The following is a 16,211-nucleotide window of genomic DNA, read 5'->3' on the forward strand; positions in this document are numbered from 1 at the left end:
GGCATGCCTCCTCAAACAGAATGCATGCATTCAATGTGCCATGTTTGGTTGATATCCATGGGAGGCCTGCTTTTTTCTGGAGAGAAATGGAAGAGGAGTGGATATGGGGGCAGTGTCAGAGGGGGGGGTGCAAGGGAGGGATTGGGAGGGGAGGAGGGAGGGAAAAAATAAAGTATGCATGCATATATGACCTAAGTCAATTTCTTCATATTACTTATAAACAGATCCCAAGATAATCCTGGTGATAAACGCTTCCTTTGGATGTCTTTGTCTTTCTGGTTTGTTTTGTTGTGTTTGATTTTTCTCATAAATTGTGACTGATCTTGAGATTTACTTAAAGTAGTTTATTTCATTGCCATGCTTGGGTTGAACCCAAGCCCCTTATACTAGGCAGGTGTTCTACTATTGAGCTACATACATCTCTAGCCCCCAATAAATTTTTAAAGTACATTTTGTGGGATAGTACTGAAAGCATTTAGCAATTTTTAAATTATGAGCTTCACAGAGTGACTTAATTAGAGTTATTATTGCTATGCTGAAACACCATGGCCAAAAGCAAGCTGGAGAAGAGAGGGTTTATTTGACTTCACTTCCAGATCATAGTCTATCACTGAAGGAAGTCAGGGCAGGAACTCAAATAGAGCAGGAACCTGGAGGTAGGAGCTGATGCAGAAGCAATCAAGGGGTGTTGCTTACTTTCTTGCTCAGACTTGCAATTGGATCTTATGGAGGCATTTTCTCTACTGAGGTTTCTGACTCTTGCTTGTATCAAGTTGACCTAAAACTAGCCAGCACAATTTGGTTGAGTTCATTATTTTTAACAGCATATGGTGTGTTTGAGTTACCCAGAGGCTTTTCTCCATTAACTATCTCAGTATGTCTGTGATCACTTTAATGCTACTAGCCTGGCTGTTCTTTGAAATGCTGTCCATTGGAAACATGTAAAGAAATATTTTGTAGTATGTAGAGACTATATCTAGTAGGCTAGATACTAAAGAAATGCATACTTTTGTGTTTTTAAAGAATTTAGTAGTGAAGGATATTCATTTGTGGCTCATACTTCATACTTATCCCTATATATGCTTTTTCTGTCTTGGAAAATTTGTTCTTTATAGAAGGATAAATGGTTGAGTTTTCTGTCCCGTGTGTGAAGACCTGGATGATTAGAAATGAGTTATGAATGATAGTGAGTGGAGTTTCCTGTGTTCAAAAGATTCTCTTTTCCTTGAATAATCATAGACTCTTGGGTTATCTATCCCCTGATAATTTGGCATGTGTAGGAAGTAGGCATGCCCAACCACCGATACTCTTCACATTCTTAAGACAAGGAGGATGCTAGCCAACAGATTGATTTCAAGAGGCTAGTGAGCTCTTTACATTCTACTCTTACTATTAGGTTCCAGGGAGTAGACTAAATCACTGCATTTATTTCATGTATCTGTCTGCTTTGAAGTGTGATGCTGTAAATTCATGATGCTCACTCACACTGTAGTGTGTATCAGAATCTTCTAGAGAATTTGTTAAGACACTGGAACTCTCACCCTTAAAGTTTCTGATTTTGTAGATCTGGTGAAGGAACCAAGACTTTATATTTCTAAGTTCCCAGGTGGTGCTGATGATAGTGTTGACCCAGCCATAGCACATTAATTTAAGAAAATGATACACACTATTTAAATCAAAACTTTAAAAAACTATTAAGTCTTTCTGCCTGTTGTTTATTACATTAAGGAACACCCCCCAAAAAAATATTCACTTAAAATTTTCTTTTTTTTAACTTCTTTAGTCAGAGAATTTCCCCTAAATTTGATGATTGGCTTCTTCTAACTTTTAATAGACTCACAAGCCCCCGCTATTAAACTAAAAGTCACTATTAAGGACCACTAGAAGATAATACCTTATTTTACTTTATATTTCAAGCAGATAGCTTCTTAAAAATAATTTTATATTTATTCTTTAGTAAGATACCACAGTCATTATTTGAACAATTTAAACATTTTAACCAGTCTGAGGTCAGTACAACGTCTTTACCATTACCAGCTGTTTCTGTTACTATGGAAACTCAGCAGGGACTAGCAGGGTTACAGTTGTTAGGACCACACCTGGCTTATTTGCATCCAATTTAAGTTGAGAAAATTTTGAAAAGAAGAAAAGGTTTCTCCATGTGCCAGTGGCCTGTCAGGGTGGATGGGTTTTTCTCACTCTTGAGGCTTTTAGTGAGTGTGTTGAAGCTCATGTAGTTCTGTGTGTTCACTTGTGTCAGTGTTTTGCTGTCCTTTTTGTTTAAAGTGCTTTAGTATTTGGTTTAGGTTTTCTCTTTGGTTTACCCTTTTAAAACTTACAGTGTTTTCATTTTCATAGAGAGCTTAAAGTAGTATATATCAGAAATTTTCAAATAGAAAACAACCAAATTTTTCTTCATTTGTATTCTATCATAACATTTTAATAAGTTTTTGCCACTATAACAATGAGGATTTTAAGTTGTTTTCTCGTTTTCAGCATTAAAACAACACACACACACACACCCTCAACACCTTAAAGAAAACAGTTTTAACACATTTGTATTCCACTCTCACCAAATGACTGAAATTCCAATTAAGCTTTGGACTAATAATAATAATTAAGTAGTTTTCTAAAGTCTTGAAGCCCCCCACACTCAGGGCATTCCTATTAAGTAGTTCTCTATAGTCTTGAAGCCCCCCACACTCAGGACATTCTTATTAAGTAGTTCTCTATAGTCTTGAAGCCCCCCACACTCAGGGCATTCTTATTAAGTAGTTCTCTAAAGTCTTGAAGCCCCCCACACTCAGGGCATTCCTCTTATGCCCAACTAGAAGAACACTACAGGAGAAAACTGGAAAACGTTTCAAAAAGTATCATAAGTAAATCCAGTTTTTATGGTCAAGATTGAGGCTCTTAACCACATGAAAAATAATAAATATTCAGACTGAATTGCTAAGTTGAGTGTAATCTGAATCCTTTATTTTCAATTTCACTGGCTTTTGTAACTTTGATACCTAGGTCTTCTCCAAGGGATTTAGCCACCTTGGTAATATCGGGCATTGACTGCATAATGGGAATATTACCCAGCTATTGAGATTTTATAAGAAGCAAATGAAATGACTCATGTTAAAGAACTCTGAAATACACATACATAAATAACTGTCAAGTACATCCTAGCCAGATAGGCAAGGACAGTAGCCATATTGTTTTTCTTAATGCTGTAACAAAGTACCTGACAGGGGCTGGAGAGATGGCTCAGCAGTTAAGAGCACTGACTCCTCTTCCAGAGAACCCAGGTTCAATTCTTAACACGTACATGGTGGCTCACAGCTGTCTGTAACTCCAGTTCCAAGGGATCTGACAACCTCACCCAGACAGACATGAAGGCAAAACACCAATGCACATAAAATAAAAAAAGAAAAGAGCAGCAACAATAAAGAACTGACAGAAGCAACTTTAGCAAAGAATGGCATATTTCAGTTCACAGTTTAAATCCATCACACTGGACAAGGCTTAGCAGTAAAACTAGCTCCAGCTCTGACAGAGGGTGAGACCAGGCGCCGTCATTCTGTGTGCAAACTCGGGAGGCAGGGAGAGAGGGGACACTGCTTGCTCACTTTGCTTTCTTCCTTTGCCTTCTTACTCAGTCCGTGGTCCTAATAGATGGGGTGATGCCAGCCACATTCAAGGTGGGTCTTGTCTTAGTTAAGCCAGTCTGAAAGCACCTTCGTGATAGGCTCACAGGTGTGGTTTCCTAGGTAACGACGAGTCCGGTCAACTGATAATGAAAATGAACTATCTTGTAGTAGATTAGTGTTCAGAGATGTATCAGTTTTAACTGAACATTCTAAGGTTCAAAATAAAGAAGACAGTTTGAACTAGTTACATATTTGACTTTAATTTTTTTTCTAAAATAAAAATGTGTGTGTGTGGCCGGGCAGTGGTGGCGTACACCTTTAATCCCAGCACTCGGGAGGCAGAACCAGGCAGATCTCTGTGAGTTCCAGGCCAGCCTGGACTACCAAGTGAGTTCCAGGAAAGGCGCAAAGCTACACAGAGAAACCCTGTCTAAAAAAAAAAAAAAAAAAAAAAAGGGTGTGTGTGCCTGTATGTGGTGTATATGTAAGTGCATGTTTGTGTGTGTATACATGCATATGTGTGTATATGGAGGCCAGAAGATGATATTCGATATCGTCCTCAATCACCCTCTACCTCCTTTTTTGAGACACCTCTCACTGATCTGTTAGACTGGGCTCTAGGGATTCACCCATCTTCCAGGTCACACTTGATTTTGTGTGCACCATTACACCTAACTTATTCAGAATTCATGATAGGAATATGACCTCCAAATTACATGGATGAGAGCACTAGGTTTGGTTATGTAAATGCTATACCAGTTATTCTAATTAGTTAAGCTAATTGAAAAATAGCTTGACATTAAAAATACATGGCAAATGAAAGTCAGTGCCTGTACTAATTCTGTTGTTGTTTGAGGGTGTTCTGTCTGCTGGTCAAGATTCTTGAGACTTTTTAAAGACAATATATAATAGTCAACCAGTGATGCAGAATTCCTATACTGATCTTTCCCATTTTCTAAATGCACAGTGTCATCTTATGTTTTTAAGACTATTTTACCATTAATAAGAAAAACCTTCATTGACCTATCTGTAGTGTATTTCTTATACGATCTGATACAATTTGGAGGAGGTGAATACTAAAATTGAAAGTGGGTTGTTAGAGAAATGTACCCACTAAAGAAAATATTTAGCCAGTTTTTATCCAGCTTCATGAAATAATGGTACCTTAAAATACATGCTTCACAAACTCTCTTTAACTTCCTTGATCCTTCAGTAAGGGAGTATTGTAAAATTTGTTTAGTTAAGGAGGAATTGGGCACACGAGAGATGCCTACCTAATAGAGCTAAATATGCCCTGCTAACTAATCTAGAGTTTCCCATTTTATGTGATTTTTATCCCCTTAAGGTGTTTATTGAGCTAATTCTTTTTGTAGTAGACTGGAAAAGTAAGAAGACCTTTCCTATCTTTATAATTACTAAACTACTCTCAGTTTTCAGTCAATCAATTCAAAGAAAGAGTACAGTCTCTCTGTACCCAGTAAATATTTTCTATTAAGTCAAACTATTCATTTAGTAGCCACTGATAAACCCAAGTGTTGTGGTGATTGCCTTTTATTTTATGGATTGACTATTAAAATAACTTATCAAATACATAATTTTTCATTTTAACTCTGAAGTCTGTTTAAGATTTGTTGATGTGATGGAGTGATGATTGAGATGCCTTTGACCTAGCAATCAATGGAGATAGAGTCAAGTTAGCTTTAGCATTCAGTATATCATCTGTATTTTATAATAATAAAATAGTACGCCAGGCAGTGGTGGCACACGCCTTTAATTCCAGCACTCGGGAGGCAGAGCTAGGCCGATCTCTGTGAGTTCGAGGCCAGCCTGGACTACCTGTTTGCAAGCAGTACCCAGACAGTAGACACCTTTCTTGTTTGTATTGATGCCCTGGTGCTTGCATTTAAACTGACCAATAAAATGGTTGACCATCCAGCTGTCAGTCTTCTCTCCCCAAGTGGGGATTTCTAGCTGTGGATTAGACCTCAAAAGTGAGGACTGACACATCCTATCAGAAGTATCACCTCCCAAATAAAAGTCAGCACATTTCTTTCAACTTCAACCTTCCTATCTAAGCAATAAGCATTAGCAGTAGTTGGTTCTTTGATAATTCTAAGTACATTGAGGCCAGCGACAGTTCCAGCATCTTTTGTTGCCTACTGCTGAGAGTGATTGAAATAAGCTGGCACTGTGATCACAGCATTGGTAACAGTCTTCTGAAGATAGGCTTCTCCAGTTTCTTCATCTTCATCAGAACCTTAGAGCAGACCTCCTCTGGGTCGAAGCTTTTTGTCTCCCCTTTGTATTCTTCTTGGACATTGGACCTGCCTGCATCATTCATGACCATGAAGGGCCAATGCTTCATATCAGAGTGAGCAACAGCATCATCATACCTACACCCAATCAGATGTTTGGTGTTTAAAACTGTGTTGGTGGGGTTCATCACAACCCAGTTCTTCACAGCATCCCTAATTAATCACTCTGTTGGTAAAAGCAACACAGATAGCCTATTGTAGTTCAGTAACCCTGGTCAGTGACAATTCTACTTTTCCATGCTTGAAGACACCCACACAGGAGTAGGTGGTGCTAAGATAATGCCAACTGCAGGTCCTGTAGACATGTTGGTTTGCATGTAGGCCTAGCTCCCCTGGCAAAGAGACCACACCAACTCCAAAAGCTGTCCTGTTCAATGAGTCTGTTTCATAAGTAGGACAGTTTGGAATACCACAGTATAGAACCAATAATGTATTTTTTTGGGTTTTTTCAAGGCAGGGTTTCTTTGTGTAGCGTTGGAGCCTGTCCTAGAACTCTCTCTGTAGACCAGGTTGGCCTCGAACTCACAGAGATCTACCTGCCTCTGCCTCCTGAGAGCTGGGATTAAAGGCGTATGGCCACCACCGCCCGGCTAATAAATAGAATTTTTAAAAATAGTATGATAATACATCTAAAATATCACATTTATAATTGATTTTCCAATATTATGTCTAGTGAGATTTTATTTTAAATTAACTGTTTATTACATATAATAAAATTTAGGATTATAGTAGTTTTCAGTAAGTCTCTCTTCAGACAGTAAATAAACAATGGCACAAACTTTAGAAAGCTAAAACTCACACTTAGATCTGAGCTTTCACTAATAAAATTCAGAGGGTCCAATGTAGACTTCTGTTTCATAAGATACTGAACAGCCCCTCAGAGTACTGTATAAATGATTTTAAGTACACTATGACAGTAGGTTATCTGTGTATTTCATGACTCTCTAGAGTTCTGCTATCATCGTGCTAATATACACACTTTCTATGATTAGGGAGTTTTGAGAGTTTGGAAAAGCAAAGCTTCACTAGCATAAAAGCACCAGTGTGTGACAGTTTGTGTCAGCAAGTACTCATGAAGTCTTAATAATAACAGTTTTAGTTCATTCATTATTGTTGCTTTAGCTTATGGATATAGGTATTTTGCCTGCATGTATGTCTGTGCACTGTGTGCATGCTTAGTGCCTGCAGTGTTGAGTCCCCTGAACTGGAGTTATGGATGGTTGTGAGCCCTCATGTGGCTGCTGGGAATTGAACCTTTGTCCTCTGGAAGAGTAGCCAGTGCTCTTAACCACTGATCTATCTCTCCAGCCCCTCATTCATTATCATTTTTATTTACTTTGTCCACATTATGCAGAATTTGGTGAGGAATCTTTTAAATTGTTGTTGTTTCCTTCACATTCACTTTCACCTTTTTTTCTTCCCAGTGCAGGGCTTTGCTTATGTTAGGCAAATGCCATTGAACTGCATCTCCAGTGTTTAAAGTTTAAACATTTCAGCTAATTTCTTTGGAGCCCCGATTCTCTTTAGATCAGTAGTTCTCAACCTGTGGGCCATGGCCCCCACAGGTGTCATAAGATATTTATATTACAATTCTTAACAATAGCAAAACTACAGTTATGAAGTAGCAACAGAATAATTTTCTGGTTGGGGGTCACCACAACATGAGGAACTGTGTTAAAGGATCACAGCATTAAGAAGGTTGAGAACCGCTGCTCTAGATGGTAGTGACCTGAAAAAAAAAAGTGTCTGGATATTCATGTCTTCATTTCTCTTCCACATGCCTAAAAAAAGAGGGGGGTAGGTATTAAAGTTATACTTATTTTTATATCTGTTATTTTTAAGATTTATTTTTATGTGTGTGAATGTTTTTGCCTGCATTATGTGTATGTACCATGTGCTTGTCTAGTGGCTATGAAGGCCAAAAGGAGCATTGGATCCCCAGAAACAAGTGATTGTGAGTGCTGAGAACTGAACCTGGGTCTTATGCAAGGTCAGCATTTGTTCTTAACCACTAAGCTATCTCTCCGGACTCTAATTCTAATTCAGTACTTTAAAGTTTATTTTGTTTTATTCCTGTTTTCAGGATTTAAATTCTCTTTTCTAACAGTGATAAACTTAGCTCAGTTTATTTATTAGATGAACCTTCCTGTATGTAACCAATTTCCTGATTACTACTCTTCTCTTGACTAAGTTCAGATGCCTGCCTTGTTCTCAGGCTGAATTGTGAAGAAGAAAAAAAAAAGAGTGTGTTTATTATTTTATGGCAATTATTAAACTATCCAGATTGGCTCTACCTTTGGTTCATTTGATTCATCTATTATTATTTATTTTTAATTTGAAGAAAAAAATGATAGTTTCATGTTGGTGGAAGCTCTCTATTATTGATGGTTTCTCTAGAACATGAACAGTTAAACACAAATGATTTAGTCAAGAAGAACACAATACAACCTTAATTCACTCACACAGACAAAGTTTACTTAAAATACAAATTAAAATTTGCTTAGTATTGCTTTTAATTTCTTTTCTTATGACACTTAGACTAGTCTAAAACCTTACCCTTAAGCATGAAGTTATTTTGCAGTCATGTTAGATGTGAATTTTGAATCATGAAAATTCTTCTCTCCTTTTAGGAAAAGAAAGGGAGAAAATAGTAGGCATTGTGTTAGTTTCTTTTCTATTTCTGTGATTACAGTGCCCTGACTAAAGCAACTTAATTGGCTTACAGTTGTGGGGTGGGGGGGGGGAGACAGTCCATCCATGGCAAGGCAAGCCTGATGGTGGGAGCTTGAGGTTGCCCAGCAGTTAGGAAGCAGAGTAAGAACAAGATGTAGGGTTTGACTATAAAAGCACAAATCTCCACCCTGTAAACATTTCATAGCCTTTCCAAATAGTACCGCCATCTGGGGACAAAATGTTCAAACACATATAATCTTGTAGAATACTTTTCACATTCAAACTCCCAAAAATGTCACACCTCCTAATCCTTCTCAAACAGTTCTACTCACTGGGGGTCAAGCATTCAAATATATAAGCCCATTCTCATTCAAACCACCACATACATAATTTTGAAATATATAATTTGAAATGTTGCCCTTTTCAGCTCTATGTTATGCTATCACACAATATTATTCTCTGTCCTTTCCATAAAACCTGTTCCCCCATCTCATATCTCCAGTCCAGTTCATCTAAAAAAGAGTTGTTAATTATTGAAGTATTTATTGGCCTCTTCTCTAAAGGGATCTATAGGCCACTAATCAAGTCCTAACCCAGGTATTAGAAGGAGATTTGATTGAATTAATTCATGCTATTCTTAAAGATTTTTTCCCTACGGTGTTCTTTTTTGGATCAGTTTTAAACTTGGAGGTTCTTAGTTGATATATATGAGGAGCAAATAGTGTGTGTGTTTGACTCTGGTAGAAGTTATCTGACTTTTCTTTTGGCTATAAATTGTCCGTGGTTGGGAATATGAAGGAAGGATGTTTTTTCTTATTCTCTGCCTCTATTTGTAGAAACCCAGAACATTCTTTGAGTATTTAAACCTGTTCTAGAGAGCTCTCAGAGTGCCTAATTCACTAGTGACCAAAAGGGCTGCTTTTTACTGCCCTTTATACTGAAGTCTAGTCACCTGCCTAGGTGAGATTTGTAGAAGGGAGTAGGGTCCAACCTGGTGAGCTATAACCTTCATTCTCTACAGGGGAATCTAGGAATTGTCTTGGCCTAAGGCAGATGCTACTCACTGTCTCAATACAGTAAACAATTATTGCTTGTCTGTTGCTCCAGGTCTTACATGCTTGAACACAGAAGACCAAGTTAAGCAAAGAAATGATATCTTAAAGAGATTCTTGTGTGGGGTATTTTTTTTTTTTGAAAAGGGCAAATTGCAGAAGTATTCTATAAGGGAAAAGAAAATTTTTGTGAATACAGAAAAGGAGGGAATGAAATGTTTTATCAATATCAAGTGTATTCTAGTTAAATGACTACTTCACCAGAAGTAAGTTTAGGCCATTTCGTCATTCCTTCTCATCTTTTCCCACCAAGCAGAACTTGTCCAGTCCAACACATTGTATCTTAAAAACTCACTTGGAACTAGTATCCTATGCCATATTTTTGCTTATTTTAATACAAAGTAGTATGACTTATTACTCAATAAAATTGGTACTTTGAAAGATGTGTTGTTTGCCAGATAACTCCATGTCCTTCTGGCTTATAGGGTCTCTTACTCCTGTTTCTGCTCCAGGTTAGATAGAGCTTCTAAGACTTTGTGCTGTTGATCCCTTGTGCCTAAGTTTTCAGGCAACCATGGGTATATAAATGCACAAAATAGGTGTACAAATCAAAATTGATTGATAATAAATCATAGTATTATTTTAAAATAATACTTGATATGTATATATTTTGCCATGTTAATTAAAGATTAATATAAATTTGCATACTAATAAGATGTACCTGCTTATTTATTTTATATAGAAGTCTTGGCTGAATATGTGATACTACAAAATATAGTGCTTTTCAACATTTTTTGGGTTGACCAATATTTTTATTTTTACAATAGTCAGGGTTGAGAATGCCACTTCACATAAGTACATTGTGTAAAATGGCAGAAATAGGCTTAGGTACATTTCAGATATTGTTGGAAATAATGTCCTAATACCAAACCAAAATTCATTTAGTAATTTTTTAAGAAACTGAGATCATCAATTCACAGACATTCTTAAAATCAAACATTCTTAATACAATACAAAGATACAGTATTCTTTTTTAAAGTTTTTTAAATGTGTATATATGTGTTTGCATAAATTTATATATACTGTGTGTGTGCAGGTGCCTAAGAAGACCAGAAGAGGGTCTCTGAAATTGGAATTACAGATATAATTATGAGCCACCTGATGTAGGTTCTGGGAACTGAACCTGGCTCTTTTGCTACATAGAGCAGCACACACTATTAACTGCTGAGCTATCTCTCCAGCCCCAAAGCTGCTGTAATTTCCTTCTTGTGTACTGATAGGAAAATACTAAGTCTTATATATTTCTGTAAGAGCTGAAAACTCTGTAAGTACAGTTGTAAGTACATACTGTACATTATAACAAATTAATCTTGAATCTGAGCTGAGATGTCTCAAGTAGCATTGGTTGACACTGGGTAATATGACAGCATGTGCAGTACATAATGTTCATATTGTATGTTCAGAACCAAGGCTGTAGTGAAGTTGTGTAATACAACACTGGACAAATACAGTAATACATTTGCAAAGAGCTTTGCAAATACATTACACACATCTTTATTTCATAGCATTTTAAAAATCAGACATCTAGCATGCTTGAAGGTTAGTGATAAATAAAAACAGGTTATCAATGAGTGGGTACCCTTAAGAACTCAACTTCTATCTAGTGTATTATTTGTATACACTTACTTTTAAACACTGTATCTTTGCTACCAATTATTGGTCTCCTTCTTCAGGACTGAATCAAGCCACTTTATAGTCTTTTTCCCCTCTCCCTTCCTCTCTCTCCCTACTCTTGAGTTCTTTGAATGTGTGACTCATCCTTAATGTGTAGGTTTAAAAAAGAACTTGGATCTTGATGTCAGCAGAATCTAGATTGAAATCCTGGCTCCAAGTTATTAATGTGCCATTGAGTAAAAAGCGCTTTAGTTTTCTGTGCCTTAGTTTCTTTATTCCTAAGAATTTAACAGGCCTTACTTTGCAGTGTTTTTATAAATCTTCTGGATTTTTATAATGATATCTGAAAGGTTGTAACTTAATTTCAAACTTTAATAAACATGTTTAGTAAGGATATATGTATAGAAAGTTACACACACACACACACACACACACACACACACACACACACACAGGTCCACTAAGTGGTATTGCTTAAAAATACTAATTCTGCAGTTACATGGCCATTTGGGAATGATATCTATTCTAAGTAACAAACTATCTTCCCCTTGAGTTTGATTTTGGTGCAAGCATGTTGCATGTCGGCAGTCAGCTAATGGGCTGGTAATTCAGTAGTTTAGAAAGATTCCTATAATGAACATCTGCTTTCAGAGATGCTTGTGTACACTCGGCCCTGCTTTTGCATTTATGCTGTTGTCGTGTTTTAAGTGGACTTTCTCCTGACAGTGTGTGTGTGTTAATAACTGGAAAATTCCCTATCAGTAGACTAGCACCATCTTGACAAGCCTGTGTTCTGCTTCTACCTTGCTAATTGTTTCCTTGGGATTATTTGGATTGTGTAGAAAGCCCTTTGCAAATCCTCTTATTACTGAAGTCATTGTTGCCAGCAGGAATAAGATTAAAGGTGCTTAAGTCTGTAGAGTTGTTTCTAATTTGTTCATGTCATTTCAGTGGCATTTTAACAGAACTCTGTCTCCTGCCCCTCCCTTCTCCCCTGGTACTATCTCAAGTTAGGTCCAAGATGCCAGACCATTGGAAGAAATCTCACTTTATCCTCCTAATTATTATGCTGGCACTCCAGAGATAATTTTTCCCTTCATGCACTGCCAATTAATATGCAAATAAGCTGATAAATATTTATGTATTCATTTAAATTATGCAGGGAGTGCTTTCAGTGTATTCTGTAAATGAATTGTTCCTGGACTTCAAAGTGCTGGCTGCTGTGCTAACGAGGAGAGATTTGCATAAGGCCCTAATCACACGCATACTGATTAAGCTTCATTATGGAAACTGCCAGCTGCAATCTTTGTTTCTATTTTATTACAAAAAGGGGAACTTTTCATGCTTCAGTTGCCTTGACAATGTCAGTCCTAGCTGCTAGAAGAGACTAAAACTCCTCTGAGCAACTGAAGTTTCCTTATTCAGTTGAAGATTGCTATGGTGTAACTGAAGTTGTAGTTTGCTTCTCTTGTTAATTCACTGCCACTCCTCCCACCCTTGTTCTCTTAAGAACCTAGTACAGATTTGTTAGAATAGTAGTACCTTCTTTTCCCCACCCCAAACGATACCTGTTCCTTCTTGCTTTGGACTGTCTGCATCTCCTGAAGATTTTACAGCAATGCTGGACTGCAGTGACTGTGTTCTAGGTGGGTACCAGCACAGTTTTCTTACAGCTTTAATATGGAAATAGCATGTGTGGGATTGACTATGCATAAACGCTCAATCACATATGCAGCCATCATGGGGGAGGGGAAGGCTTGAGCAGAGGAGGAGGAAAGCATTTGCAAGGCAAGAGCATGCTTGAGTTTGCTGTAGGTCCCTCCCTAGGACTAGGTCTTCTAGTTCAGAGCCTATTTTCAGCAAATAATGTGTTTGAATTTGGCTTGCATGGAGGACATTTTTGCTTTTTGGAGATTTCTATAGGAAGTAGTATATGTAGTTGAAAACACACTTTAAATCAGAAACAAAATACATACTGTATCAAAATAATATATACATACTAATAAAATGTTTTGCCTATCTAATAAGAATGCCTCATTAAAAACCAAAAATACTAAATGAAAACTTAAGGTGGTATTATAGTGCAGATTAATACCGTTACTTTTATTACAGAGGGAAATTATAGTGGTTACTGCACTGTTGATCAGTTTCTAGATTTTAGAAGTTATGGGCCATTTTCAAATTTTGCCTATGATTAGTCATTTTGATTTTTTAAAAGCAGCTCTTTTTTAGGAATCTGCACTTTTAAGTATTGTGGAAAGCCTGTTACATAGTGTGTTCCCTACAGAGCAGGAAACCTTTTGGAAAGGGAGATTGTCTGCTTGAATAAATGAAACATTTTCTATGATAAAAGATGGATTGAAGTGCTTTGGTGTGGATAGATACATGATGCCTCTTGGTGGCCATATTTTGTGAGTTTTTTATGTTTACATGAGGAAAGATTGAAGCCTTTTTAGGAAAGTCATTTGATATAAACCCCAAGAATTGAATATCTTAGGCTTAAAACTTTTGCAAATTATTTTATTTCCTGTGTCATTTTCCATTCTTGAAATTAAAGCAGTTGTTAATGATAAAGTAAATTGATACTTCCTGGAAATGTCTGAATTTTTATACAGAAAGATGTGTTCAACGCAAGTTAGCAGTAATACTTGTCCATCAAAGTAAAGACTACTAGCTCAGGGTTACACATGTCACAGACAAAACATTGATGTTAGGTAGGAATTCAATCCAGTAGTAACGTTAGGTGTTAAATTAGACTCATTATGTGATCAGCTAGGTGACATAGACTTGTGCTTTTCCTGTTACCAAAAAAAAAAAAAAAAAAACAACAACCTGTAAGTATCAATGAATAATTTATTTGTATTTTCTCTTTTGTGTGTATCAAGTTTGAAATTCAAGAAATGAAAGAAAAGTGTCATTTTGAACTATTTTTACCATTTATTTTTAAATGTCAGAAACTATATCTACTACTTAGAGTTGAGACTAAGTATTACTGAAACAGCCTTCTCATCATTACTTAGCTAATTAGGATTTTATTTGGTCTGTTTTGTGTTTGAAGTAATTTTGTTTAATGCTTTTGAAGGTCTTGACAGTAAATAGAAAGTCCTTAGAAAAGTAATTTAAAATACCTATGACATAATTTTTAAATTTATATATAAGTGTGGAAATTAGGCTATGAATTATGTAAGACTTAGCTCATGAGTTATTAAGAATTAGACTTCTTGGTTACTATGGTATCTGGACATGAAGAAATTATTAACTCTTTATACATGTTTATAGACTCATAATTTTTTCTACTTTGCTTTAAAATACATTATAAAGGAAGCATTGAGCGTGTATATAATGACATTTTAGTTTTGTGATATTTGTTAAATTTTGTAAGATTTTGTCAAACTGTTAAGTCAAACAGAAAGCTAATTTTTACTTAGTTGTACACCTGGTCCTTTCAAACTTTAGTGTGCTTTCAGGTGGTATTTAAATTTTTTTTGGACAGTAGAGGAGGAAGTTGTAGAACGACTTCATTTATGACCACAAACAGAAATTTTAACCCTTTGAACAAGCCAGGAATACCATAGAACCACCTCAGCCCAGAAGACATGTATCGGTTATAAAAATGTACTATATTAGAAAAGAGATTTCCTAGTGTCTTAAAAAAATACATATTGCCCATTTTCTAGGTTATAAAATATGAAAGAAAGATTCCTGGTATTTTTCCTCATTTCTTATGCATAGAGGTAATGCAGGTATTGACAGCATGGTTGGGACTTAGAATGATTGTTTTGACTTCCTAATTAAAAATTTCCTGCAGATGTCTTTAGAAAGACAGTATAATTTATAATAGAAAAACAGTATAGTTTGATTCGTTCTCTAATCATAACTTAGTTAATGGTTCTTAATGAGGGAGAAAAAGTAGAACTTACTTGACATGAACCTTATTTCATGACAAATACTCTAAGTCTGTAGTAAGTATAGAGCAAACTGTTTTGTCTGTTCTGTTCCCTTTGGAAAAGAAGTTGGCCATAGGCGTTCTGTCTTCTTTCCTGCGTGTGCTCTGGAATTGCTAATAGCGGCTGACAACGTTTCACTGTGGAGACGACAATTTAATACACTAAAAGGAGCCCTACATTACAGATCCATGTGTAACTGGGTTCTATAGTTCTTGTAGAACTACAGAGATTCCTGTTATGCCTTCTGCTGCAATTTGTTATGCTTGTTTTTAATGAGGCATGTGTTTGGCATACCCCTGTGTTGACTCTAGTTTGGTTAAGGAAGTCAGATAGATGTCTCAGACAAGTTTCATTTCATCTGTTAGATTATTATTAAATGTGAATTTCTTTTTAGTTATAATTAATACTTTTGTTTTTAGAAAAAAATACTATGGGAATAATAGTTCTTTTTTTTTTTTTTTTTTTTTTTGAGGTGTTTGCTACTTCCCAGTTTATTTTAAATGTATATTACATTTGTCTGTCATAAATTATTTTTAGCATGTCTGACTGTAATATCTTTTTCAGCTTAGATTTCTCTCTTTAAAGAATCTTAAAATTGGTTAGATAATTTATTTATGGGTTCCTTTATGATCCAGGAGCCCTGAATATCTCTGAGGTAACTCAGTTTGTATTGTTGTAGCCTGCCATACGCCATGCATGGGCTTCTCGAAGTGAACCATGGTGATGTTGGTTAACCCTCGCTTTTGCTCTGCTTTTGGCTCTTTGGCTTCATCTTCACACTACTTGTTTTAAACACCTTCTCCACCTCTGGCTTATTGTAGATTCAAGAATGAACCATCCGTCAGAGACCAATAAACCGTCTATGGAGAGTGGAGATGGCAGCACTGGTAAGGAAGCCTTCTCTTCTCCATC

At 36.4% G+C, this 16,211-nt stretch overlaps 1 protein-coding gene and 1 pseudogene across 2 annotated transcripts in view; one reads left to right on the top strand and one right to left on the bottom strand.

Moving 5' to 3' along the window:
* Pou2f1 (POU class 2 homeobox 1) overlaps positions 1-16,211 on the top strand; it is a 144,137-nt gene that overhangs the window by 58,707 nt on the left and 69,219 nt on the right. The window contains exons 1-2 of one of the 2 annotated variants that reach the window (XM_036202507.1): positions 10,863-12,998; positions 16,121-16,186. In XM_036202507.1, coding sequence (XP_036058400.1) covers positions 12,971-12,998; positions 16,121-16,186 — 94 coding nt within the window. In that variant the 5' untranslated portion in view covers positions 10,863-12,970. Of the gene's footprint in view, positions 1-10,862; positions 12,999-16,120; positions 16,187-16,211 lie in introns of those variants that run through there. The other variant, XM_036202508.1, reaches the window with a different exon arrangement.
* LOC118592850 lies at positions 2,953-7,507 on the bottom strand (annotated as a pseudogene).

The sequence above is a fragment of the Onychomys torridus genome, chromosome 11 (assembly GCF_903995425.1).
Source record: "Onychomys torridus chromosome 11, mOncTor1.1, whole genome shotgun sequence".
Lineage (NCBI taxonomy): Eukaryota > Metazoa > Chordata > Mammalia > Rodentia > Cricetidae > Onychomys > Onychomys torridus.